Source organism: Struthio camelus, chromosome 5 (assembly GCF_040807025.1).
Source record: "Struthio camelus isolate bStrCam1 chromosome 5, bStrCam1.hap1, whole genome shotgun sequence".
NCBI lineage: Eukaryota > Metazoa > Chordata > Aves > Struthioniformes > Struthionidae > Struthio > Struthio camelus.
Genome location: NC_090946.1, coordinates 18057967 through 18084642, shown reverse-complemented (window position 1 = coordinate 18084642; position 26676 = coordinate 18057967). Strand labels below are relative to the sequence as shown.

At 47.5% G+C, this 26676-nt stretch overlaps 2 protein-coding genes across 11 annotated transcripts in view; both read right to left on the bottom strand.

Annotated features, from left to right (window-relative positions):
* The window catches only part of TNNT3 (troponin T3, fast skeletal type), a 42918-nt gene extending 26898 nt beyond the window's left edge, over nucleotides 1–16020 (bottom strand). For 3 of the 8 annotated variants that reach the window (XM_068944807.1, XM_068944806.1, XM_068944805.1), the window contains exons 1-14: nucleotides 15488–16018; nucleotides 15226–15318; nucleotides 14928–15131; nucleotides 14640–14690; nucleotides 14486–14555; nucleotides 13709–13736; nucleotides 11593–12491; nucleotides 11259–11389; nucleotides 10758–11136; nucleotides 9305–9671; nucleotides 8846–8992; nucleotides 3238–3272; nucleotides 2383–2399; nucleotides 1593–1610 (exon numbers count right to left, since the gene is read on the bottom strand). In XM_068944807.1, coding sequence (XP_068800908.1) covers nucleotides 1593–1610; nucleotides 2383–2399; nucleotides 3238–3257 — 55 coding nt within the window. In that variant the 5' untranslated portion in view covers nucleotides 3258–3272; nucleotides 8846–8992; nucleotides 9305–9671; ... (7 more) ...; nucleotides 15226–15318; nucleotides 15488–16018. Of the gene's footprint in view, nucleotides 1–1592; nucleotides 1611–2382; nucleotides 2400–3237; nucleotides 3273–8845; nucleotides 8993–9304; nucleotides 9672–10757; nucleotides 11137–11258; nucleotides 11390–11592; nucleotides 12492–13708; nucleotides 13737–14485; nucleotides 14556–14639; nucleotides 14691–14927; nucleotides 15132–15225; nucleotides 15319–15487 lie in introns of all 8 variants that reach the window. The other 5 variants (XM_068944803.1, XM_068944802.1, XM_068944800.1 and 2 more) reach the window with 4 other exon arrangements.
* A 6513-nt stretch (nucleotides 16021–22533) lies between these two features.
* LSP1 (lymphocyte specific protein 1) overlaps nucleotides 22534–26676 on the bottom strand; it is a 49952-nt gene continuing 45809 nt past the window's right edge. For all 3 annotated transcript variants that reach the window (XM_068944798.1, XM_068944799.1, XM_068944797.1), the window contains one exon: nucleotides 22534–23930. The gene's annotated coding sequence lies outside the window, so the exon portion shown is untranslated. The remainder of the gene's footprint in view (nucleotides 23931–26676) is intronic.

The following is a 26676-nucleotide window of genomic DNA, read 5'->3' as shown; positions in this document are numbered from 1 at the left end:
GGAGCATGAATAGCGCCTGCCACAAAGTCTGTGCCTGGCTCTCCGCGGGCCCTTCCCACAGCATAAGGTTGAGTCTGCCCCTCCAGGCAGGCAACAATTAGAGTCTATAAGATGCTCAAGTGGCTCTTGATTTTGGAGGGCTCTACAATGAATATGGTTTCTGTATTTCTTTTTTTAAGCCCTTGATCCCACAAGTAGCAACACTGGGGCGGAGATATAAGGAGAACATATCTTAGGGCAGGAACTGCTTTGAGCAAATCCACAGTTGCACCTCTGCTCCCATCACCACTGATGGGAATTAGCTGGTTGCAGCAATTTGGGAGAATCTGTGACAAATAAAAAACTGGCCTGTATAAAAACACTAAGACTGAAATTTCTGCCCAAGGGGAAAGTCTTTTTCCCTCCAAGCTGGTTTCATACCCTCAAAATTCCAATATCTCCACCTCCCAGAAAAGGGCTTTTCTCTTAGCTTCTAATAAGGGGTCATCTCAGACACTACAGTCAAATCTTGGGAGAAAGCAAAGCCTCTGCAGACCTCAGCCCAGATTTGGGTCCTCATTTCTGTCCCAGGAGTCTCATCTCACGGTGGCTCAGGAAAACAATGCGCGACAGCTTACAGCTGCACTTGCCTGAGCTGAAGCCAGCGCATCAAAAGCGCCCAGCCAACACACAAGTCCTGGCACCGGCAATAGCGCAGCCCTAAGATCTTCCCCTCCCTGGCAGCTACAAGAGGTGAAAAAACTCAGACGAAAGAGCTGCGGCATGGCAAGGGCTTCTCATACTCCATCTTTTCAAGTCTCCTATATGTCTATAGCAGCTTGTCAAATCACCTTTTGCCAGCTAAAGGTGAACTAAAACACTTCATCTTTGCCAGTCAAGTCTCCGCCTCACCTTCTCCATCTGTCTTAGTAAAATGTCTGGTGCTCTTCAGGAGCTAGACAACCTACTCTTTTCAGTTTCAAAACATTGAGGGGGAAGTATGGGGAAAAAAAGCCAAATTTCAGTCACATAAGTGGAAAGAATTTTGCTGTGCTCTTTGTATGTTTTTACAAAAAGGATTTGTATACTTTATTTTCCAGATGCAGCTCTGTGTGTGGGGGCAGATGATCCATTACCCCCAGACAGGTTTTGACAGGGTCAAAAAGCAACAAGCAAGAATCCTAGTCAACTATTTTTGTAACTGTTTGCAGCAAACCTCCTTGTGAAAGGCTTTTTCCTTACACAAAACCCCCTTAAGGGGGGGGTTTTGCCAAAATCAGAATTTCAGGATTTCACCTACATGTTGTATGGGCCCTGTGCCAGTCCCAGATCCAAGAGGCCCTGAATTTGGGGACAGTTTAATCTCTTGGTTCAGCAACAAACCATCCTCTGTCTCTATTATGGTTGAAACAAACACCGTGTTTCAACATAATGTAAAAGCTCCAGACATCATGGCCACATTTGACTGGTTTTATAGTTTGGACCAATTTACTCAGCAAGTGATTCATATCACCTTTAGTGGCAAGTGCCAAAGAGAAGGGTGAAATACAGACAACGAAAAGGTAGGATCAAGAGTCAGAGAAAGATAAATTACATTCTAAGTTTTTTGTTACCTTCTTCTTCATATTCCTCTGCATTGAAATAAGGGGGAGGGGGGAAAAAAAGCAGACAAATGAACCACAAGCCTTAGCATCGAGCACAGACTACCATGTTACCCACAACAAAGATCCCTTTATGGCCACCAGGACACATGACAAGATGCCCTGATTCTTCCAAAACAGCAACAAAGAAATCAAATAAAGTGGCTTTGAGGAAAAAAAAGAGGAGTTATCCAAGGAGAGGAAAGCTGATGGGAAGAGGGCAATATTCCATCAAATTTTATTTTGGGCAATGGAAACTCAGGTATACAATTGCTCTAGAAGGGACAAGGTGACAGAGAGGGCCTTCAAGGATAAGAAAAAAACAGCAAAGAAAAATATATTGCTATATATATTATTCACATATATACTGTATGTATATTTTAAAACAGACATCATTTTTGCTCTGTGTACAAAACCCTTAAAATAAATTGCCAGCAGATGGCAGTAACCCTTTAAAAAAAAAAAACAAACCACTAGCAGCGTCCCCAAAGAGGAGGCAAGCTCCAGACTCAACCCCAGGGAGTGCCAGCAGACACAGCCCAGCAGTCCCCACATACTTCTTGCCTGGCCACAGCACTTAACACAGCTAAAGCACCACAAGGAGTAAAAAAATCACCAGAAGCTAGTGGCAGCCAGATTGACAGACACGCAAGAAAGTACATACATTTACACCTGCCGGGGGGGGGGGGGGGGGGGGGGAGGAAGTGGCCACTGAATACTGCAGACTTGCACTGAAGCAATGAGAGACAGATGTAAGACTTACCCTCCTCTCCGTGCTCCCTGTGAGAGAGGGGAAAAAAAAGGACGTTGAGAGGTAAATATTTCCTCTACTCCACATTATCAGGAAGCTTGAAACCATGTGCTGAACCAACCCAGTGCACCTTTGTTTAAAATCTATGTTGTTTCTTCTTTCCTCCATTCTCCCTCTGCTCTTCCAGGAGCCATTTGTTTTTACATTGGTAAAATAGTTGCTTTTAGTTCTGTTTCTTAAATAATGCTCTGCAAAATGGGCTTACGCCCCACAAGGGCATAAAATGATTCCTGCGAGCGAGCCCAGCCCAGCCATGACACAGATGCCCTAAATCCTTGGGCTTTCCAATGAAAGTTTAGGATAGACTAGATAGTAACAGTCATGGGATAAACATGAAGCACTATGTCAGTCTCATGGACTCTTCTCCTTCCTGCCCCTGATGCCACGATTGCCCTGAACCTCCCGTCCATCCCACACCAGAAACTCTGTACCTATTGACGTATAAACAAACAGTCCCATTGGGTTTGGTCATATTACCCTAGCTTTATTAAATCAGGGCTGAAAATGTCTCCTATGCTGTATGTTTTATTCAGCCTGCCTGGGACAGGCTGAGCGGGCTCAAAGCAGCTGGAGGACTAAGTGCTGGAAGGGAAAAGCGTCAAGTGAACTGTGAATGGACCCTTTGATACCCAGAGCCAAGAAACTCTTTCCATGTCCTCGGGGGGGGGGGGGGGGGGGGGGCTTCAGACCACGCGCCGAGTGCCCAGAGCTGAGGCTCCCAGCCTCGTCCCCCTGCAGCGAAGCCCTCTCGACTGCGCAGAGCCAAGCTGAACAGATGAACGTGCAGGTGGGTTTTTCTCTACTTACACTTCCTCGGTATCGGACATGTTGGCGGTGAGTTTCTAGACAAAAGATGAAAAGGGAGGGGGGGGAAAGAAGTGTTATTAGTGAGAGAGCCCTCTAAAAAATTCCAAGGCAGAAGCAGATGGGTTGACATTTGAAGACAAAAAAAGCAAGGCATCTGATTTCCTGCACACCAGCCGATCCCCCACCAACACTGCCATTTTCGGAGCAACCCGGACCTTGGCCAGCCAGGTCAAATGAGAAGGAAAGGAGAAAGGAAAAGATCATCTGGAAAGATACACCCCATCAATTCAGCCTCCTAGCATGGACAGGCTCAAGGGGTGAAAAGTTCAAATCTGGCCCTGGCTTTAAGTTACAAAGATGTCCAAAGCTCACAGAGACCGGAGCAGGCCGAGGTGTCCTCTTACACCCATTTGACATTTGCATTGCTCCAAAAAGACTAGAGAAATTTTTCCTTCTTTTGTGCTACTACAAGTGGGAGGACATCAGCTCCAAAGCATTAGTCAGAGCTAGTAGAATAACAGAAAAAAAGATATACCCAGGAAGCTGTCAAATAAGTACCTTTAGGTAATAGCATTTGCCTTATACAGCAGATTAATGAACAATTACCCGATTAGTTTGGGATGAAAACTGGCCAAATTCATGGTTAAACAATCCACGTTATTGTAACAAATCCTCACATCATAAGGCAGAACAAATCCATCAGTGGCATTTATTTTGCCTGCACTTCTGTGCAGTCTGAGTCATTGGCTAAGCGCAGGCCAATGGCCCCAGACAGCTGGAGAAGGGGGAACATAGCTCTGAAAAATTCAAGGGCTAGACAGGGCAACTCTGCTGATCTTTTCTAGGCCCCCAAATACTTTTGTCAGAGGCTCAGCTGGAGCAAGACAGAATGGCTTTGCTAATTGGGGAGCACTGTATAATTTGTAGCATTAAGGTGGGTATTGGGGATATAGTTTGCTAGCAAGGGTTGGTAGGAAAAAACTTGAACTGGGAGAGCATCGTCTTTAAATGTCGCTAAACTGCCAATGTTGTGCTCTGCACACTATGCAGAGTTTTATTATGGCAGCTGTATAACACTATGACTCTTAAAAGCACTAGCTGCCCCAAGGCAAGAAGAAAGGAGGTAGGGAAGGACCCTCCAAAACTTCCTTTAGATTGATGACAGGTCTTAAATTAGTAAAGCGGGCTCCTCCTCACTGGGAAACCCAAACCATGACTTTCATGAGCTCATTACTCAGCTGATATGTGAGAGATGTCTTGAAGAAGCAGGTGGACTGATTTAGGTTCAAAAGGAACAACTGCAGCCCAGCAGCTTTCTATTTCAGAGGAATACAGTAATCCCACAGGCTCCAACCCTGCCCTATAAGGGACCCTCTTTCCATTCCCCAGCAATGATCCTGACCACCACATGTAAACACCAAAAGGATGTAAAACCTCCATATTCTAAGCAGTGATAAACAGCTAGCGTTTTTTGTTCTATTTTCTCATTTGTACTCTTTCTGTTGCCCAACATTGCCTCAAAGGTAGCGCCAGCAGTGGCAAGCAGCAGGAAGGGAGGCTGATCTGCTCACTCTACCTCCACGTAACCCCAGGCCTGCAGCTCTACAGTCACCCCCATCTCTGAGGAGACACAGAAGAAACCCGTGAATAAACCCCTGGCTGGACACGTGAGATTTGGGCCCAGCGGTCTCTTAATCCCAGGTTTCTATAGGGCTCTCTAACTTGGCACCTCTGATAGCCCACTCCACCAGCACAACAACAATGCCCAGAGCACTTTAGGGGTTTCACCCTGCTGGGGTGAAATCCATCTCTGGGTGAAATTTCAGCTCTGCAAAAGGTGCTTCTTCAGCATCGATTCTTGCTGGTTCTTCTGTTACTTATTTGGATGTCTCTCTCCCCTTGTCTTTTGCATTTAGATCATCAGAGCTTCAGGATAAAAACTACCTGCTCAGTAGCTAGCAAAACGATAGCTTTGTAATCTCACTTCTGTCTCCAAAAATTGTTCAAGTGAGTATTGTCAAATGTTATTAGTAATATTGTTTTATACAGTGGGACTGCAGAGTTTGTACTGGCAAAAGCCTGCAGAGCGAAAAGTCCTAGATGGCCAGCTACTGGCTTCTTCCAAAAGACGTGATCTGTAAGACTCAGCGCTATGGCTAATCCTCCCATGGTTTCTGCCTTTAATTTACAGACATAGATTTCACTGTTCCAAAGGTGGAGCAAAAAAGACGATTTTTAAAAGCCTTTGGGCTAAACTCCTCCTCCATCTCACCACTAGCACTCCAGTGGCACAGAGGTTAATACTGCTATACGTTGGAAAAGAAAATAGCCCAAGAGCTCTATGTACACACACGTAAAGCAAACAGCTTTGGTCTGGGACAGGAGAGGCATGTAACGCAGTGCCTGCAGTTCTCTCCAAGGCACACTGGAGTCAACAGGAGCCTTTGCACTCAGGCTTTCTATTAACAGTTGTGAGAATGAGCTCAGCTAGTCTCCAATCTAGCTTTAAGGACATCTTGCTGCTGAGGGTTGTTGCATTGGCTGTTCCCCTAGACCAGTCCATATTTGCTGATCCAAGAGCTGCAGAAGCCAGCAGGATTTTGCAAGGCTTCTGTCAGCGTGCTCTAAAAGCCAAACAAGAACGCCAGAATTTCTGCCACCGTGAGACCCCCAACCCTGAGGGGGTTTCTGGGTCCCAGATAATAGGAAATAATACAAGCGCATTGGCAGAATCTGGGCAGAGATGGACCTGACTCGAGAAGAACAGCTGCAGAAATCTCACAGCCTTGAAAAGGAGACAAAAAAGACTTCAGCCTTGCAAGTTACCTCTGGGCCAAGCATTCAGCCAAGTTTGGTCACTGTCAGATCAACCTGGCACTTAAGGCTATAGCTGACTACCACCACCCTTGCTGGTCTCACTGGAAAGCCAAAAAGGTCTCGCCTAAAAGAGAACAATGTGATTTTCCACTTCGTGGCATTCAAAAGCTCAGCTGGTCCCCGTGGCCAATGCACACATCATAGCAACATAAAGAGCATAGGTGACCTGGTAGCTCTGCAAGGGACAAAAAAGGCTCTTTGATTCCCAGTACCATCCATGCAGCTAACTATCATTAAAGCAACAAATAGAATGAAACCATATTTACGTCCAGAAGGCAATTAAAAACGCAATCCACAAAGAGCAGTTTTTTGCAGTTGGGATTAAGTTCACTGAAGTCAATGGAAAGACTCCAGCTGGTTCTGGATTATCCTATGGTGGAAACCACATTACACAGCAAATACAGCCTAAGATTAAGGCTGTTAGCACCTTGAGGCAGTAACTAGTTTTTGTTTGCACAGAAGCAGAAAATGGGGTCTGGTCTTGACTGAGGTTTAAGGACATAATAAAATAAATTAGATAATAACGGCCACCATTTGGAAGGAAATCAAAACACATAGGAAAGTTTTGCCAGTCAATGTCCTGCCTCTTCCTTCCCCCCAAGGTGAAAGCAAAAGTTATTTTCTGCATTTCACTCAAGCTTAAAATTAGAAAATAAAGGTTTTGGAGTTTATTTGCTTAAGTCCTTCGGGCCCTGGTGTTTTTCTGCTCAGAAATTAAGCTCTCAGCCACGCACGCTCCCTTCTCTTTCCAATAGCACAGAAACGCAGTGATTTTATTGTTTGTCCTTCCAAAGGACAGAGGGCCAACAAGAAAGATAAATACCCCATTCTTCATCAAATTCAAGTGGATTGGGGGGGGGGGGGTGTCTGTGACTGTGCTGGGTGTATTGTCGGCTTGTCCCATCTCTTGCTCAGAACTCCATGTCCCTTTCGGCCCAAAACAGCCCTGTTCTTGGCTTAAGGAGCAGAGTCATCACATCCCAAGATGCATCTTAACAGCTGAGAATGCCTCCATCTGCCAGCTGAGAGGAGGAATTCGCCCCTGCACCTCAGAGGCCATCCCTGGAAATAACCCACCCATCAATCACGTTCCCCGCTCAAGCTGAGCCCTGCCTGCCATACAAGGGATGCAAGGTAGCAAAGTGTTGCCGAAAGGGGGGGAGGAAGAAAGTGGACATGCATTGAATAACTACCAGGCAAGAGGGCTGGGTACGATCTACTAAGTAACAGATGGCTACTCTTTCCTGGCAGGAGCGTCTGCAAACCTGATGTGTCTAATATTTTACATGTATTTCTTCCAGCCTTTCTCCCTCCTCCCCCCCCCAAGTTTTACCCTTCATTTCTGAACTGCTCACTTTCGAAGTGAGTGTTTCTCCCCATGGGGGCTGGAAAGCCACGTACCCCAGCTCTACCACAGCATGACCGTGATGACGGAGCAAGGGGAACCAGAGCACGCAGGGAGTACGGCCCACCAAGCTGCACGCCCCACGAACACAGAGCAAAATGCCAACTCTTTGCCCCCAAAACGCACTCAATTTTCTGGTCAGCATGATCCAATCTATGGGGTTTGCTAGGAACAAGGCGGCTGAAAAAGAACTAGAGCACCCAAGGCAGGTTTGCTGTCTCTGAGTTTGCATCCCCAACCTTTCCCCTGCTGTGTGCACCCACCCCCCTAGTCCTCAGCAGTCGCCTGCAGTCCTGCTAGCTTGCTAGAGCCCCTCCTGTCCAAATCACTAGCATCCTGGCCCAAAAAGCATCTTGCATCCCTGAAGCTCATCCTCCCTTGAGGCCGGGACCAGGGCCAGACCCAGCTGCATTAGCATCACGCACTCACCCCAGCGGAGGGCTGGTAATGGGGGTCTGTGCTTGTTACTGTGCTCTTTCATCAGCAGTAGGACAGCTGCTAATGTGCCACCTCATACGTCTTCACATGCCACCACCCTCCAGGTGGCCACGCCAGCCTGGGCTGGCTCACAGCAATGTCCTCCCATGAGGAGCCACTGTGGTGGCCAGGGGTCTGGGGGCTCCTGGGGGATACGCCAGACAGAGGGCTGCCGTGGGGCAGTCACACCTTCTTGGCAGTCAGGTCAGCAACACCCAGAGGTTTGTAGTAGTACCAGCTTCACAAAAGCAGCAACACTTAAAACAAAACTGAATTCACCATCATTCTCTCTCCTCTTCCCCTGCTGTACGCACATAGGCTTCATTTTTCAATTATCTTTTTCTCTTTGGGAAAGAGGAATTTCCCACAGCCACACTCCTCTTTTTCAGTTCTCCCCCAAGCTCGCCTATCTAGCAGCCCTTCGTGGCTGTGGAAACCTCACTAAGGAGCACTGGTGCCCGCATGTCATCCGTCCAGCCTCAGCCATTCCCTTTTCCTAGGGACACAGTAGATGTTTGCCTCACGCTGTTGCAGGGAGTTTTCCCGCATGCAACATGTGCCTCCTTTACCCCTAGAGATGTCATTTCACTCTCAAGCCGAGGCTCTTGGCTTTAAAGGGGTCTTTTCTCCAGCATCGATCCTTGCAAGCTCCCTCGAGATCAAAGCACCCAGATCTCTATGGGCAACGTGAGCCTTGAGCCTTGCCAAAGCAAATCCCCACCAAGCCAGGAAGTGCCTTTTCCTTAGCCAGGAGACTCAGTGCTACGCGTGAGCTACCCCTCTCCAACACCTCCCCATTCAAACCGAGGCTCAAACCCGCACTACTCCCCTTGCCAGAGCTCAGCTTACCTAGGAAGAGGAAGAGGAGAGAAGCACCGAGCTCCTTGCCGAAGGGCACAGGCTGGGGATCTGCACGCGCCCCAAGGTGATGCCGCTCTCAAGTTATAGTGACATTTGATCGTCTGGAGGAGCCGATTGGCCCCGCGGGCCGCTATGCTGGCGGGGAAAGGAAGGGAAGGGATTGTGCATGGGTGGGGGGGGGGGGAGGAAGGGAAGGGAAAAAAAAGGTCACACCATGTATAGGAGCAGCTGGAAGAATTGCACAGATTATGCTAAGAGGGGAGGGACATGTTTGGAGAAAAAACTCCAAGGCTTGCGTTTCTATATTTACAACCCCACCAGGCAAGCAAAGCTTAAAGAAGGGTATCTGAGGCAAAGGCAAAGGAGCTTCTTGGGCCAGAAATGAAATGCGGGGCTCTCAGAGGTCCTCAGTGTACGGTCTCTACTTAAAGCATGGTTGTGGCTCACCAGCTTTTGCAATCTCAGAGCTATTCCCCCAGCAGTGTCCTCTCCTCTCCGGGCCAGGCAGGGGCTCCTTCTGCTGCTCCAGATGTAAATGGCTGTGGTTGCACTGCAGGGTTAGGGTTTGCAAAGAGCTCGGAGATCTGCTGTCAGAGGCTCTTTGAAGTGAGCAGAGTCACAGGGCACGTGAGAAACCAGAAGCAAAAGGGGTGGGGAGCAGGATGGGGTGTACAGGTAGGTGCACCCACCTGTCTAAGGAGAGAGGGGCTCTGCCACGCGTCAGGGCTCAAGACGACCTGGGTCAAGAAGCCAGAAGGCAGCAGAAGCAGTGAGCAAGGTTGCTGGGCCACTTCCTCCAGCCACACTCAGGGCCCTTCTCAGCACACAAAGGAAGTGTTGTTTAGGTAAGGACACGTCAGAGAGACCCCACAATTGCCGCGATGAGGGGCAAGGGCCCCGCCAGCCCCTGGGGACGGAGGAACCAACACAGGCAGCCAAAGAGCTGGCGGGGGTTTTGCCGCCCCAGCAAACAGCTCTCCGCAGTTGCACGGGTTTGCCGGTAGAGGTTTGCCCTGCCCCGCACAACCCTCCAGAGCAAGGTTTCCATTTCACTAAAGCTTGCGGGCTTCATCCATGCCCTCCCTCTGCTCCGTCTCCCCTTGGCAGGGATCCCCTGCAATGCACACCGTGCCCGCCGGTGTGCCTGGCAGCTTGAGCACCCCCTTTCTCCCAGCCTGTAAGAGCAGAGAAAACCTTTCGGAGCTGTGGGTCAGGCGATATTTTCGGCGCGTGTCACACATCAATTCCTGCCCACTCTTTCCCTGCCGCTTGCAGGGAAGGGTCCCAAACCAAAGATGCAGAGACAAGCTTTTAGAGCCGCGGAGCGGGGAGCGCAGCGCTGCGACCTCTAGCCATCGCTCAGCCTTCGCCAGGTAACATACAAGAGCTAAAACCTCTTCTCAAGCTTGCGTTCTTCAGCTGTCCTGCGGCTTTATCCCCCCACCTCCCTCCCTGCAAACCAGCTGGAGCTGAGGCTTTTACTTGTTGGGTGGGAGGGGGACGGTGCAATCAGGCTTGCACCCATTCTCAGCGCTGCAGTTGAGGGCAGGAGGAGTTTGGTGGAGGAGCCGGGGGGGGGGGGGGGGGGAAATCTCGTGCTGCTGAGGGGAGCGAGCCCAGCATGGGGACATGCTGCAAGAAGAACAGGTATCACAACCTTTGCTCCCTAATTCCACCAAAAGCACTAATGCAGCTTTCACGCTGCGTTTTCAGCATCATTAAGCATTTTTGCTGTCTTTCCCCGGATCATTCTCATGAGACGCTCCACCAGCTGGGCACATCTCCAAGAAATACTGTATTTGCCCAAACCAGCAGGAGAGCAGGGAGGTCTCAGAGGGGAATCCCTCAGCTGCATCTCCTTTTATGTCAGCAGCAGACCCTGCTGGGCAACAGCACTCACCAGCCTCTTTCGCCCGCCTGCCTATTATAGGCTGTCCCTGTGCTTGACAGGGTGCCTTGACACCGTCTCCCACGCAGAGCCGTGCAAAGGACAAAACGGGACAGGCCTGCCTGCCTTCCCTGCACCCGTCGTTAGCTGCTCAGACTGGTCTGGTGTACAAAGAGAAGGGGGAAAAAATTGGATTAGTTAGTTAAAAAGAAAGTGGGTGTTTGTGCGTGTGCATAAAACCTAGGCTTATAAGAGGGCGGTTTTCAGCAGATGTAAAGTTGGCTGGTTCCGTTATTGCCATCTGGCCCAGTTGCCTCCAGTCCATTGGCAGGAGCAGAGTGAGCATCTTGCAGGATTGCAAAGCCTTTGACTGGTACTGCCTGTGCATCAGCTGGGAGGAAGCAAGCACCATGTTAGAGGCTCCTGCATCACTCCAAATCCCCTCTAACCATCGAGACAAACACGATGTTGATATTGGTAGTAGGTGAGGGGCAAATAACCAGATGTTTCTACCTGCTGCAGCTCTTGGCTTTTTACAGTACTGCTAGGTCTCAGGCATCCAGTCTCAGCACCTTGTTTTACGCTGCACAGCTCTGTGGTCGCTCCCAGGGATGAAGCGGCAGGTTCTGTAAACTCCGCTGCCTCTGAGGGAAAACACGTTAGATTTAAACATTGCATCCCTTGAATTCCCACACACATGTATCCATGCTCACCTCAGTTCCCAAGCTAGGCACACTGGGCAAGTGCTCCAGGCAACGGTTGTCTTCATGTTATGCATCATGTCTGTGCACCATCTTCCCCATCTCTGCCCCCTGCATGTGGCCTGTGCACTTAGCAGGTCACCTACCATCTCTAAGGGGCGTCCGTGTGTCCGGTGCACTGGCTCCATGGGGATCGTGTGCGTTCACGTCACGCTTTGTGTTGAGGCTGTCCTTAGCTGTGCGTGATGTTTCCAGTCCCAGCATGGTCTGGTCCCCTTTTCGCACACAACTGAAGAGATATCCGTTCCATGCCTCTGAAAGGTGGCTTATCCGAGGCGCACGCTCTCCAGTAGCTCCACTATCATCTGGTTCACTACTGTACCACTGCCAAGGCTCATTTCCATCACCTATTTTATGCTTTGTCCTTTCTTCCCTTTGTAGGCTTCTTCAGCTCTGGCATGTAACTGTAATTCTCTCCAATATTTGCTTTGTGCCTTAGCCATGTTCCCTATGCTTCCTACATATACCATATGTCTAGTCCTTACTTCATCTTTTGATGTTGCACACCAGATTCATTCACAACCTGCGGCATTTTCCATCAGCTTTGCTTCTGTTTACAGTAGATCCTCCTGCTCTAGCATGTATATTTTGTGCTGTCTTGATATCATCTCTCCTTGCATGAGCCATTCCCTGTATGTCGAGCTGCCCGCAATACACCCACATCAGCCCAGAGAAGGAGCAGCTGACCACCAGCACCTCACGTTGCCTACTGATCACATGCATCGAACAACAGAAAGATATCACTCAGGGCCTCATTTCTCCTCAAGAGCTACAGGATTTTGTTAGGTGAGGGTGCAGTGAGGACTTGTCTTTGGAGAACCCCTTTCATCTATCACATAGCAACCTAGCAAGGAAAGAGCACTAAGACCAGAGGCGTGTGTGCTGATCACACATGTGAACTAGAGTCTCAAACTGGATAAAGTCCTTTTGCCTGCTGATTTCAAGCCAGAGCTCTGGTATGCTTTTACAGTAACAGCGTGTTCACCTGGCAGAGGAAACACAAAACCGACGTTGCCCTTTGAATAGGGGCTACAGCCTGGGACAGAGACCTGGAGAAATTGCCTCTAGGTAACCTACCCAAATATCACATTTCTTTTCAGTAGGTAGGAGCACCTGGTCTGGTTATTTGAGACACTCCACAAGGAACACGCCACATAGCAGGCTTGCTTGTATGGGAGCTGTAATCAGCCTTCTCATGTTTTCTGGCTGCTGGCTGACCTATCGAAGCAGTCCGGTGAACTCAGGGAGAGGTCAGAGCGGTTTTAAATACAGTTCCCCAGAGATGTGCACATGGTTGCCCAGATAATTTTACAAATTGCAGAAAGATAACACACCTATGCTCCACAGCCAGATGCTTGCCTCTGGTTTTTACACCACCATGCTACGTGCTCATTGAGCACAAGAGTCAGTGCCAGTATTTCCACGGGTCACTAGGTTGTACGGCTGGATGCTCAGCCAGCTAGCTGGAAAAGCACTGCAGAAGTACATCTGAAAGTCTCTGCAGAACTCTGGAAGCCCAAAATCCTACCTGCGGTGCAGCTTCATATTCATTAAAGACTACAGAGTTATTTACAAACAGCTACATTCCATATAAAGTAGGTACTTTTTTTTTTTTTTTTTTTTTTTTTAAACAGCCCAGGATTACATAAGAGAGATTAACTCCCAAAAGAAATGATACATTTCACTTATTCACTGACTACTCAACCCTGAGCAAACTGATCTGATAGCAAAGTGATCCTGCTTTGGCCAGGGGCTTGGACCAGGGGACCTCCTGAGGTCCCTTCTCACCCCAAATTACCCTGTGATTCTGCACGTATACCTTCGTCCTGGAGCCACAGAAGAATTTTCAATGAAACAATCTTCCATCTGGAAGAGTTTCTGCTATCCAAAATGAAATTGTTTGCAAGGAAATTGTGCTTTACACGAGCTGCTCCATGGTCTACCGTCTAAACATTCTTCCCTCCCCACCCCCCCACCCCCCCAAAAAAAGTCCTATTTTAATGCTTTCAAAACAAAAGTGGTTTTTTTCCCCCTTACATGATGCAGCTATTCTGGTTTTGGCATATTCATCCACTTATGCAAACAGCAGCACTGAAACAAAACACCTTGAAACCAGCCACAAAAAATGTGTTGATCAAGCTGATTGGGGAGGGGTGGGGTGTTTGTTTTACTGATATGTGACACTTTCAATTTTAAACTTACCATGATTTAAGACAGGAGAAAGTGGGAACTGCAAAAACAACATGGGAAAGAAAACCAAATTCTTAGCCAGCTCTCTGCCTTTCTTCTCTTTATCCCACCCCAGGGAAAGGGTTTCTGCAGTGGGCTTTGATCAGCAGTTCAAGGTTAAAGCGGATGCCCTACGTTCCCTGAAACCACTCTTTCCAATTTAATTGAAGTAGTTGCCAATAAAAAGGCATATCAGTCAGTGACTAAGTACCTGCAGAGGCAGAAAGGACGGAACATACATAAGTAAATATTCTGTGTTCCTGGATAAAATCCAATGACCTGCTTTATGCAGCTGGTCTAACAGAGATCAGAATAGCCCTAAACTTTAAAATCTACTCATCTATTCCAAGTGCTGGCAGGCTGTTGCCATTTTATTAGCAATGACAGGATTCGGAAGAATCCAAAACACAACTCGCAAACAGGCTGGAAACACGTTTCCCCTTGCTTCTCTGCTACTCTCACTCAAGTCATTTGGGTGCATTTCTGCAGAAAGGGTTTTGCAGAGCAAAAGGGAAGAAGATGGTAAAGCTGAGGGTGGAGATCCAAAAAGCAGCTTCTAAATGCTATCAGATACCTTCATTTTCTTGATCTATTAGAAGGAATTGTAGCATTCAGGAAAGCACGAGTATGAGGACAGCAGCAGCAAGATAGAGGGTTCAGGATTTCAGAGCTTGCAAGTGTTCATGCAGAAACAAAGCACTTCATTAAGACTATGTGGATAAATATTTGCCAGGGTGCAGGTTCACCTACCTGAACCCTAGAGGATAGCTGGGGAACCACAGGGTGCCCGATACCTTCCCTGATCATGGCTCCATGACGCCTTGAAGATTCAGGGATATAAAAAGGAGAATAAAAGGGTGAGCCTAGCAACAAACAAGCTATCTCTTATTAATGACCAAATTACCTGTGTGAGCCTCCATCCATCTTCCTCATACCCCTGTTCTCCTTCCTGCCTCTGGAAGGAGATAATTCGATTAACTCTCCTATGGAGGACTCTAGCGTCTCTTCTCCTCTGTGAAACTCAGTCACTAGGAGAACTTACCCCCATTTTATCCCCCTCCCAACGTGCAAGACCAGAGACTCTAAACGTTAACGTAAGAAACGGGCACGGGTCTGAACACCTTAGTCTGCACCAGAAGCAAACGTAAAGCAACCTTATGCATCATTCATGCAATGCATGGTGTGAACATACTGATTAGGCTGCTTTAGTTTCAGCAGTGACAGTCACTGACAGGCAGGCAGAACATGTCCTGGGGCATTTTACAATTCTGTTGGAATTATCGTATTTGTAACGGTCTTCTCTAAACTTCCAATTGGGTTGGCTCTGGCCGTTATCTCATGCTCCCTTTTCCAGCAAAGTTTTCAGTGTTAGAGACACACGATATCACCAGGGTTCCTAAAAAACAGTGGCAGTTTTGAGATGTTAAAGCCGACAAGCAAGGAGAAATTCAATTGCATTAAGGGATTCAGAGGAAGGATTGAGAACCTACCCTGAATCCTTCCACAGGTGCCTGCTGCTGTGAGGAACGATGGCTCCCATCAGCACGATTTCACCATTCATCAGGGAGGCAGAGGGGGAGAAACTGAACAGAGAGCTCACCTCAGACAGGGGAAAAGCCCAGCTATACCTGTCACAGTGCTACATGTTACATAGGATAGCTGCTATTGCACTGCGAGCTGCTGTGATTATTCAGGGCCAGGCTCTCTCCTGCTTCCCAGCGTCTTTGCAACAGAAAGGAATTGGAAACCTACTTGAGCTTGGCTGGTTGTCTCCCAAGTAGTACCGTCCCATCTCCTTCCTCTCCCCCTGCTTTGAGAAATCATGGCCAGATGCTGCTGTGTCCCAGTAACTCCACACTGCTCTTGGAGACTCCAGGCAGCTGGTAAAGGGGAACAGCTCCTGCATAGATGGCACCAGGAGATTTCAGCAATGGCACCTCCACTAATTAACTCCCCTTCTTGCCTGCAGCACAACCCATCCTGAGTTTGCATGGTGAGAGGAGGAGCTCAGCTGAGAGGAGCCGAGATCTCTGTTCACTTTTAGAGTGTCTCCCATAGACGGGGAAAACCATAGCTGATACAACATCTGAACTAGAGGAGAGAGCAAGATATTCATAAACCAGCAGAAATAAAAAGGAGATCAAATAATATTAGTGCTACAGAGCAGGCTACAGAGAGCCATAAGGATGTACAGCTGATAGACATATGGATGTACATCTCCTGTGGCAGCCAATGTCGCTCCCAGCTGTATTTTCTCTCTCCCAGACTGTGTTACGTGAGCTGCAGAATACATAAAAGGACTAGCTTAGCACGAGCAAATCAAGTAAAACTTAGAAGAAAACTTAGTTTTCTTTTCTAAGCTCTTGACAGAACCCAAAAGAGGTTAGGAGAAAAGGATAGGCCCCCAGCATTTGGTTACATTACAAGATGTGCCCTTTTCAAGGGGGTGACAACGTGGAGGCCTGAGATTGAGTAGTCTCCAGCATCTCCATTTGGATGTGAAAATAAAGACAATCCCACACCCACTGCACCATGAAAAAAGTGCTCAGGATATCAGAGCAAAGATCCCTGACTGAGACAGTTCCAGCTAAATCAAGATGTTTGGTCACCCCAGGCTGGACAGAGATAGGGATGGTGAAAAACAGCATGGTCTGTCATCCTTTGGAAACACATCCTGGTCAGAAGGGACTATCCCTTCTTCCTGGCCAAGAAACACCTTTTAACACCTTCTGCAAAAGGGTCCGATTCGAAAGTGACTCTTAATGAACACTCCCACCCAAGAATACCAGCATCTTCATTGCTTCTCTGATAACTGGTCTCAGGAGTCAGGCTAAAACTCTGATGAACATGCTTTAGTTTTCTGAAACAAGGTAGAGTGACTAGAAGTCAGATTTGACATACATTAGTGCATTGGGTAAATAAGTAACAAAGCGTAGACGGGCAGTATTGGATAAGAGGAAGGCATTAGCCTTTGGAGTTGGCTTTCTGGCATAGTTCACCAGCACTATCACACTTCAAACCCAGGCAGAACAGACCAAGTTGAACTCAGATCTAAAGCTGCTTTGGGGATCTCCGAAGAAATTATTATTGCATAGCCCCCATCTACCCCTGAGCAGGTTTAACCTACCAGCTGCTTTGATAGCCATGTTAAAAAGCTTCTGAAAGGCTTTGAAAAAGCAAAGTCCAAACTGGGCAGAGAGAAGGGAGAATAACAGCTAGAAAAGAGGAGATGAAATGCCCAGGGACCAGCAGGTGGTAAACAAATGGGCAAACTTTGGGCAGCTCACGTGTTCAGCCAGGCAAAAGGCTGCTCTTTGCCAGCCCTGTAAGCAAACTGTGTTCAGTAGAAAGAATACATTTGCTGGTGACGTTTCCGCCCTTCTGGTGAATTTAGCTAAGAGTGACAGGAAAACTCCTCCATCTCATTTGTGCTGAATGGACCAGTCTTAGTGCTGTTTCAGGCAACTTGTCCCACTGTCCTGCTGGCCCCCTTTTGCTCTGCTTCACCATGGCCCCCCGCCCCCCACCTTTCTTCAGCTTGACTGCCTTTCTTCAACTGCCAGCTAATTCCAGCAGGCTCAGCCCCAACCTTCAAGTGAAACAGAAATCAAACTACACACAAACAGGCAACCAAAATTCACCATTACCTGCCCAAATCAGTAAACTATAAACTCCAAATTCCCCTTTCCTCTGCTTGCAGTGTAATATTTTCCAGGCTCCAGGACATGGGTCGGATCAGGCCTTGCACCTTAAGCACAGCACACCCCACGCCAGCAACAAGTAGAGATAGAGCCAGAATTCAAGCTCTTCCTCTTCAGGGACGGGAACAGTCACAGCACAGATTCAAATTTGCATTTTGCAGTCCTGAATTTTGCAAAACAGTAACTCTGACCAGTAAACTTGAAAAGCCTCCAACTGGCTTCATTGCCTAGAGCGACTCCGCTAGAATCTCTCCCTTGGCAACATGTCACCATCATCTGTCCTTCACCTCTCCAGGAGTTTAGATGTCAAATCTTGCAGAGCCAAATCTGGGAACATGCAACAGTGTCACTTGATAGCCCATCTTCACACTAATTTTAGGTGATAGAACTTTTCATGCTTTAAAAATGAAGCTGCCTTACCTATTTCTTTTTGAGAAACCTCTTGTACTCAATGGCTACTGTAAATCGTTTTTTTTCCATACGATGTTTTGAACTTACCTGCAGGGCTCTAAAATCCTAGGAAAACATCGGAAACAGTCTTGAAGGAACAATGACCTGTTAATTCTGTAAACTGAATGAATTAACTCGATGCACCCAACATGCCAATGATTGCAAATGGAAACAAGTTACACATCAGTAAGTACTAAACTTCATCTTTCTTCAGTTAAAATTGATTCCTGATTTTTGCAATAGACTGACACTCCATCATTCAGCTATTGCCTTCGGGAGATGCGTTTGCACTATTTGCTTTAGACAGCTACCTAAGGTGCAATATAGGCAATTAGGAGTTGAACTGCTCTGCACCCATCCAGAGCATCTTAATTAGATACACACAGTAAAGATTTGGCCTATCCCCTTGTGGCACCACAGTTTATTTATGGCTCGATTATAAAATAGTGAAGCCAGAAGGGACCTCAAAAAGTCAGCTAATCTGATTCCTGCCACAGTGCATGGCAGTATTTCCATCGCTCCTGATGGACAGCAGATCCGTGATAACACGCCTATAATAAAAACTTCAGAACTGCACAACGACACTGCACTGAGCGATGCTGAAAACTAGAGAGGGCTCAGAAAATAGCTCTGAGAACAACTCCTGGTCTAGGAGACATCCCTTTCAACAGGACACCCATCAAGCTGAGATCGTTTAGCTTGTTGACCATAGACAGAGGGGGCTTTTCAGTCTAACCAGTGAAGTTCTCAAAAAAAAAGCCAGAGGTTGGAAGAAGAAGTCAGCAAAGCACAAACTTGCCACAGGATGCATGAGTTTTAGTGATGGAGGCTGTTACCTGGGGGTAACAGCAGACTCTCCGGTACTTGGACTCCCTAGACCTAGGCCAGATGTCTTTCTAAGGATAAAGACAAACAGGACAGTTCTAGACACATCCTTGGTCTGGGCCTCCAGACCAAGGACAGGAGCCAGAACCAGTGCCCAGAGTCACTGTTTTGGCCACCCCAGATAGGTGAGCTAGGCGAGGGACCAGCTGTAGAGCACCCAGCTGGCCACCTGCAGCCTTTTAGAAACGTTGGGGGAAAGGCTCTGCACCCAACCAGGCATCTCCGAGTCAGTTAGAAATAAACAGGCTGTCTTTCCCCTCCGTTAAAGCCCATCTTAGGCTACAAAACCAGACAGGCAACAGACACTGGAGTTATCAGTGATTAATAGCACTGCTGTAGTTTGTCTCCTGGATGAAACTCCAGTGTATAGTTATGCAAATGACAGCCATAATAGAGCCCAGCTTTTACAAGCTTTCTAAAACATCTCATGGATTTGTGGGATTTGAGATGAAAATTTCTGTGCACCCCAGTACTATTTGCAACTGTTCAAACATCCAGGCCACATACCTAGTGTGAAGCAACAAGGGACTTCATTGTATATATATTTTATACGTGTATGTATAAATACACATGTATGCAGATCTTTTTCTGCTTATTTAAAGGGGAAAAAGAATGTGTGTCTTTAGGATGGCTAAACCACTATCACTTAGAATTATTATGAAGAGATTATAAATTTCAGAAAAGCACTTAATCTAAATCAAACTGTTCCATTACACACAAAACCCTCATGGGACCAAACACAAAGATCACATGGAAACAGCTTTTGGTCTGCCTTGTATCATTGTCAGGATCCTCACAGAGGGTCCGACGTTTCTTAAGCAAGCGCTAGCCCTTATTACATGTTTCGTCACTGTCAGATCCATTCTTTATCCGGTGTTAGGAAAAGTGTGTTTAACTGGCAAGAGACATCAATATACCAACTCAGAGACCTGCTCAGCAACATATCAGCTGCCACTTCATTATTTATAGACATCGCCTTCTCGGAGCTTGCTTATTTTCCTTCTCTGCGGCGGAGGTAGTGGGAGAGGAAGAGCTGACATTCAGGCCCAGGTGCCGCAGAGCCTGACCTTTCCTTCAGAGAGCAAGAGCTGCAGACACCTTTCAAGAAACAGCCATTTGGAAACTTTAGACCCTCGTGTTCACCACTGAACTGAAGGCCCAGGGCAGCATTGCAAGCACTGCACGGACATCTCTTGGTAAGCCAGGGCATACGCATCACGATAGTCACGAAGAGGGACCTACAATTATTTCATACCTGGAAACAGAACCGGATGAAGTTTGGCCCCCAGTCTTGAGGCAGAACAAGTGCTATAAAGAAAAAACATTAAAAACTTTTTTTTTTTTTAATCTAAGCTAAGCTTTCTCCGGTTTTAAGTAATGCTGTTTGTGGCCTGCAGGAAACAGGCATTCAAGTGCTCGTGGACCACATTTTTCAGTTCCTTTTCTCTCACACATTCGTGTAGAATCATCTGTTAAAGCTCGTTGGGAAAAATATTAATAATAAGTAAAGCAGCCCCAAGGCCTGCTACAGAAATATAAATAGCTACCATTTTGTTATTACTATAGGGCCTATATCTTCATTTAGGAGCAGACGCCGTGCAAAAGGACGCTCCCTCTCTGTGTATAATCTAAATAATCAGCACAAGGAAGGAAGAAACCAGAGGGAAGCAACATCTCTCTCAAGAGGCCACTTCTGTTTTTAATCCCAAAGCAACGCCCCTCCACCAGGCTTCAGGAGCAACCACAACCCCGCAAGCAAGGCGCTCTCAGTGCCTCCGTTTGCCCTTGCTACATTCAAGAACGCAACAGTCCCAGGAAGAGACAGAGCCAAGGTCTCAGCACAAAAGCACCACCGATACCAGCGCAGCGAGCAACGCTAATTAATATCGTGACAAACAAAGGCAAAAAAGACAGGGAGTAGTTGTCTACTGCATAAAATCGGGCCAGAAAACACCAGAGAGGCACAGCCTGTTCTTCAGCCACGCAAGCGGCCCGCCAAGAGTGCCTCTTCACACCCCTGGGGAGCAGAGGCGCCAGCACCACGCAAAGACCCACAGGAAGGCTGAAAGCTTTGCAGACGCGACATACAGCATAACTTCATCACCACGCTCAGTGGTTTCTCCACACTGAGTTTTCATTTTAGCGAGAGACGAGCAGAAGCACTTCAGATGTCAACGCGTGCTTCGCTCTGTGCCAAACGATGCAGTCTGCTGCAACGCTCTGTGCTTACCGTCAAGGGGAGGAAGGAGCCTTCCTCTCCTCTGGGCATTGCCAAGATAACCATCCAAAGGGCTTGGGCTGTGGAGTCCCCTTGTTGGGGTCCTTCCCCAGTGCAGTAACCTTGCTGCCCCTCTCGCCGTCACATTGCCACTAGCTGCACATGCACACCACATTACTTGGGGAGGAGAAATAGCACATTGTAAAGTTAATTTAATTGTGGAAAAGTTTTCTCTGGCACATCCAGGTACCTCATAAAAAGCTACACACATCTGCTTCAAGCCGCTTTGCCTTTGGCTTCCCATCGTCGCGAGAGCACTCTGGTTTCTCTGGAGCGTTGCCGTGCAATCTGCTCACTTCTTGCCTGCCGCCAGAACCTGGATTATAGCAGTTGTTTCTGTTGAAACCACATCTAGTTCCACATGGACTTTAAGTGGGGAAAATATGCCCTGCAAATTAACCCTCCTTAGAGAAGGAATTTCACACAAGCAGCCTTCAGGGCCTTTTCTGCACTACCCAGGCTGGTAAGGCACAGGAATAGTAACAGAAGAAGCTTCTGGCCACCCTTTCTGCCAGCCGACTGCAGAACAGAGCTGACACTAATAGGAAGGCCCCAACCAGTTGGCTTACCAGCACCACGCAGGGCTCCATGGTGCTGCTTTCACCTCACACCGGGACACTTTTATACATCACGTTGCTACTGCTCTGGCCTCATTTCAAAGTCCCAGCTTGAAAGAGGAAGGGTTGAGGAAGACTGGGCCAGATATTGCCACACTCCTCAATGCTCTCCGGAAAACACAGACTCATTGAATTCCTCATTCCAGAAGCAGCTAAAGCAGGGGGTAGAAAGGCTGAAGGCATCAATAAGCAAAAAAAGGATAGCAAGAGATTTTTCTTGTTTGGAAATGTCAGAAGTGATACCTGGGAGCAGCCAGAGAGTCCCAGCAGCTTGCCTGTTTCCAACACTCTTGGAAAGCGCATATTAAGGATAGCACAACCTGGATGCTGTCTCTACATAAGAGAAGGGCTGTTACTTGGAAGGTCACCTTCATAAAAGGTAAAACAGCCTTTTTATTTATTTATAGATGGTTCCAGATACAGTAGTCAGCTCATTAGAGCACAGAGTTCCTGTAGACACATCTATCTGAAATGTATAAGCAGGCTGTAGAAGACTTTTAAAGCTGACAGCTCCAGTGATTTGGGTTGAAGCCTGACTCTTCCCAGCTCTATTAGCTGGCCAGCTAAACCTCCTGCTGCTTCTAGCTGATCACTTTCTATGAAGTCTTCTGCATGCTGCTCTAAATCTTGCCCAAACCCTGATCTTTCCCATCTCATTGTCATTTTCCTCAATAACAATGGGGAAAGCAGCAGGTAGCCAAAATGGAGGAAAGCTCCCCTCCAACGTATGTCAAGCTCTTTTTCCTCTTGCCATTCAGTTTGATAGCGTTTCTCTTCTGCCACTTCCTGCTCAAAGAGAGTTGCAAGGTCTGGGAAACCAGCTTTGCTGTAGCAATTCCTACATCAACAAAATCCTCAGAGTTGCCATTGTTACAACATCTTCCTCAAATTTTATTAAATGCTTACAAAAAAAAATATCCAGGACACGCAGTAAATTGAAGCAAAAAGCAAACTGATGCAGGAGGAGAGAGAAGCTGCCCTCCCTCTAGGAGGGCAGAAACAAGTCGCAAATTTATGTTGACAGCCTTCATGAGAAGAGGACGTGAACAGATTTTAAACAGGAAATCAGGAATGTGCTAATGACATGAAGTGTAAAGAAGCAGGAGAGTTCAAGAAGAGACCCAGGAGCTGGTTTACAGAACTGGGACTCAAAGCCTGGAAATCAGAGTGCCCATCTTCAGGGGCTTGGTTTCCCCCTGTTCACAGCAAGCCTTGACCTCCCCCAACACACCAAGATACCTTTTCACCTAGACAGCTTCCAGTATAAGGAAATTTTGGTAATTTCCCAGATATCTAGTCCTCCTCCAGGAGGATCATTTGCAGGTTATCAACACACCTGCCTTTGACATTTAGAAATAAGTGTTTCAACTCCTTGCATCAGAGCCCAAGTAAGAGGAAAAGCAAATCCCTTCCCAGAGAAGGGAGATAATGCCAGTAATTAACACTCCTCACCTGGAAAAGGAAGCCTCAGGCCTACATCCCTGTTTAGCAGGGAGAAGGTGGCAGCAGCTATCTGAAACTAAACTTCTGTGGTCACCGTTGAGATGGAATATTTTGGCATGGGTACTTAGCTGTGATTAAAAGCTAAGTGATCTGGAAACTAAATAAAAAGCAGGACTAGGTTAAACGTAATTTGGCCTTGATGTACATGCAGAGAGACCAGTAGATGAAGTCCCTCAAAGCAGATGTTACAGAGGGAAAGAGGCTATGCTGTAAACAGGGGAAGTCTGTAACCACAGCGGGCACTAGTGGTGGTGAGAAACAGTCCTTGCAGTCTCCTGACATTCAGGATCTGCCCATTGTCCTCTTTTCAAACATTGATTCTTTTACTTGGTTTCTATTCAGCTTCTTCTCTCCTACCACCCAGCCAACAAGAGCCACAAGATTAGAAATTCTTCACTGTGTAGCAAAATACCTGCCAGCTGGGCAGATCAGTAGATTCTTCTCTTCAAGCACTTGATAAAGAAGAGAGGGAGCAAAGCCACAGCCTCTCATCTCCATAGCAGAGCCAGATTTAAAAAAAAAAAAAAATAGCCAGAGTCACTTAGAAGGTTAAAACAGGGATTGTTTTGCCAGCTGATTTAGTTCCTTTCACCTGACTGGAGGCAGCATGGGTCGTCACTCACACTCAGAGAGGACAGTCAGGCTGTACTGAAGCAGACTGACTTTAGGCAGGAGAAGAAGAGAAACATCCTTTGAGTATCTTCCTTGGAGCAGAGGAAATATTGGCATTGAAGGTTACATCGAACCAGGACCAAGCTCAGCTGTAAGACAAGAAAAAGACAAGCTTATGCATACTGTTTGGTCTGCCACGAGCAATAGACTTTGGATAGCCCAGGATATCTTGCCCTAGCAATTAGAGATGGCTTTCTCCCAACCATCTTCACAAGAGCCATGTGAATCCCTCCTCTCCACTGCTCATAAAGTCTCTATGATGCAGGACAGCCAACTTGAGACATGTCCATAACAGATAGCAGGAGCTGAGGACTGCAAAGAGAGATGGTGCTCCAAAGCTTCTTGGGGACCACGCTCTAAATACCCCCACATTCAGCCCCCCCCCAGCACTCTCGAGGGCTCAGCCACACGGCAGCCTCCAGCTCATCTCCAGCAGAGGTCATGACTGCCCAGGCAGAGAGAAGGACACCCTCCAGCTCAGCCTCCTCATCCCAAGGTGGCAGCAATTAGCAGACTTCCTTCCACACCTGAGAAAGTCACTAACGCTGATAGCATGTTCCTGCAGCCCCTGGCAACTGCAGCTCTCTGTTTGGGACCATCTGTGGCAGTATCAGGTTCCCACAGCTCTTGATCTTCTCTCTGCAGAACAGCTGGTACTGCGGAGGGGCTCCAGCACACAAATTACTTTTCCATCATGTAATAAATGACTCTTCCATGCTGATACTCTCCCTGCCAATCTCAGTTTGGGGTTGACCACGATTCAAGCAGCATCCAGCAGAACAGTAGGGATCCAAGAGTGGGTGATTTCCCTTGCATCCACAGGCACACAACCACCAGGAGGGAAACTTGACCCTTTAAAAGCCTCTTAACTCTGCTTCTAGCTCAATTTCCTTCCAACTTATCGCAAACCCACCCAAGTTTTTCAGGCAGTTTTTTCACCCCTTCATCCCCAGGTTTTCACCAGGCAATAGGCATATCTGTGTTTTCCCTTCATTATGTGGCAAGGACAACACTTGCCAAGTCTCACTTGTTGCAGAAATTCTCCTGAGTGCACAAAGCTCTGAAGGAGACTCAGACAAAACCAAGCATGATAAGGGAAGGCAAATAAGCTAGGAGTTTTTCTCCTTTTGCAATGTCTAAATGTCTCTCCCACCACGATTGTCCCCCAAACACACAGGCTCCAGCACCCAAGCTGCATGTCATGCAACTCACCACCCATAAGGGCTCTAAGACACACAGCACAGCAGGTTTCAAGCCAGACAGGGTGCTCAGATAGTAGCAAGGGTTACTTTAAGAGCACATACTATTGGAAGAGACCAGAGATAAACCAGCCTCCAACTTTGGGATTAGAGGGAAAGTCTTCCTGGTGCAGCTGAATTATATCCTCAGCCTCCCATGACCAGACCTCTCTGCCCTCCTCAGAAGCATCTGGCAGTTAGCAGCAAATCCCAGGCAAGACCCTGCTCTGACCCACCTAGGAAGCTGCATTTTCAGGGGTGCTGCAGTTCACAGGACAAGCAAAGCACTCAGCTCAAAGAGCTGATCAGTAGTTGGGAAGCTCATTCCTCTGCCTCTCTTGTACGCCCAGCACAAGCCGGAGTAGTTCAGCCTTATGGTTCTGGCTCACCAGCACTGCTAGACCACAGCTCATCTTGCAATACAGGCAGTCCATGGGACCACATTAAACAGGAGCAAATGAAGTCATTCCACAATCAGTCCTAACATCAGGTGAATTTGCTAGCTCACAGTGCAACAGTTTAAATCACCCAAGCAATTACTAATACCTATACAAACAGAGCTGGAGCAGTGTTACACAACAGCAAGGATGCACCTCTCAGCTGAGACATTTTGGCTTTCTAACCCAAAAGAACTTAGACTATCCAAAGGGCTGGGGAAGGGATCACATATCTGATGAAGAAATGGGGTGTCTCAGCCCTTTTAGGGCCAGGGAAGACTTGTTCCTAAGAGCAGCTCTTGGAACAGAGCAAGTCCTAATCCCAGCCTTATGGCTAAGGCACAAAGCTGATAAGCCACTTGGCATGCCCAACAGTTGTCATCCCTCGCTTGCACAAATTCCCCCCTATCCCCCCGCCCTGAGGCCTCCTCAACAAAATGGTGGGAGGTTTCTCATATTTGTACCTGAAACAAAGGGATCAGTAGGTACCAGTGCACCTTTGGCTAGGTGCTGCCCAGACCCCACCCACCACATGCTGTGCTCACAAGAACAGTTCGCCCACAGAGGTAAAGACTGGCCCTTGAGGGCTTTGTGCCCCCACATGCCACCTCTTCAGTGCTTTCATTTGCTTTTTCAGGGAGTCATCCTTCTCCCCTCTACAAGCAGCTCTGGCAGATGCACCCTCTTGCTTGTTACTGATCAGCCTCCCAGGCCAGTGCTGAAAGCAAGGTTGCAAGCCTAAAGGCAACATGCAGCACTCAAGTGTAAAACATCTGTTCTGCACTTTAAGAGTTTTATTCAGGGTAATTTTCCTTCATAGTAGGCATCATGCTACAAACTTCACCTCCCTCCTGCCAGCTCAGACCAGCCAGGTCAGGACTCTGAGGCACAGGCTGCCATTCCACTTACCAGAGCAGGTCGAGCGCCATCAAGAGCAGAGTAAAAAGCATGCAAGAGCCCCACTGAGCTCTGCTGACATCACCCCACCTTGCTTTCCTTGTTTCAGGATGCTCAGTTGCATCCAGCACTGGGGATTAAGCGATTCAGTGATTTATAACTCATTTCATAGAAAACTCGGCAAATCTGAGTAGACAGTGAGCCAGGACAGTCAGACTTCTGGCACAGGGGAGCTGAAGGTCTGCATCAAGGCTAGCAAAATA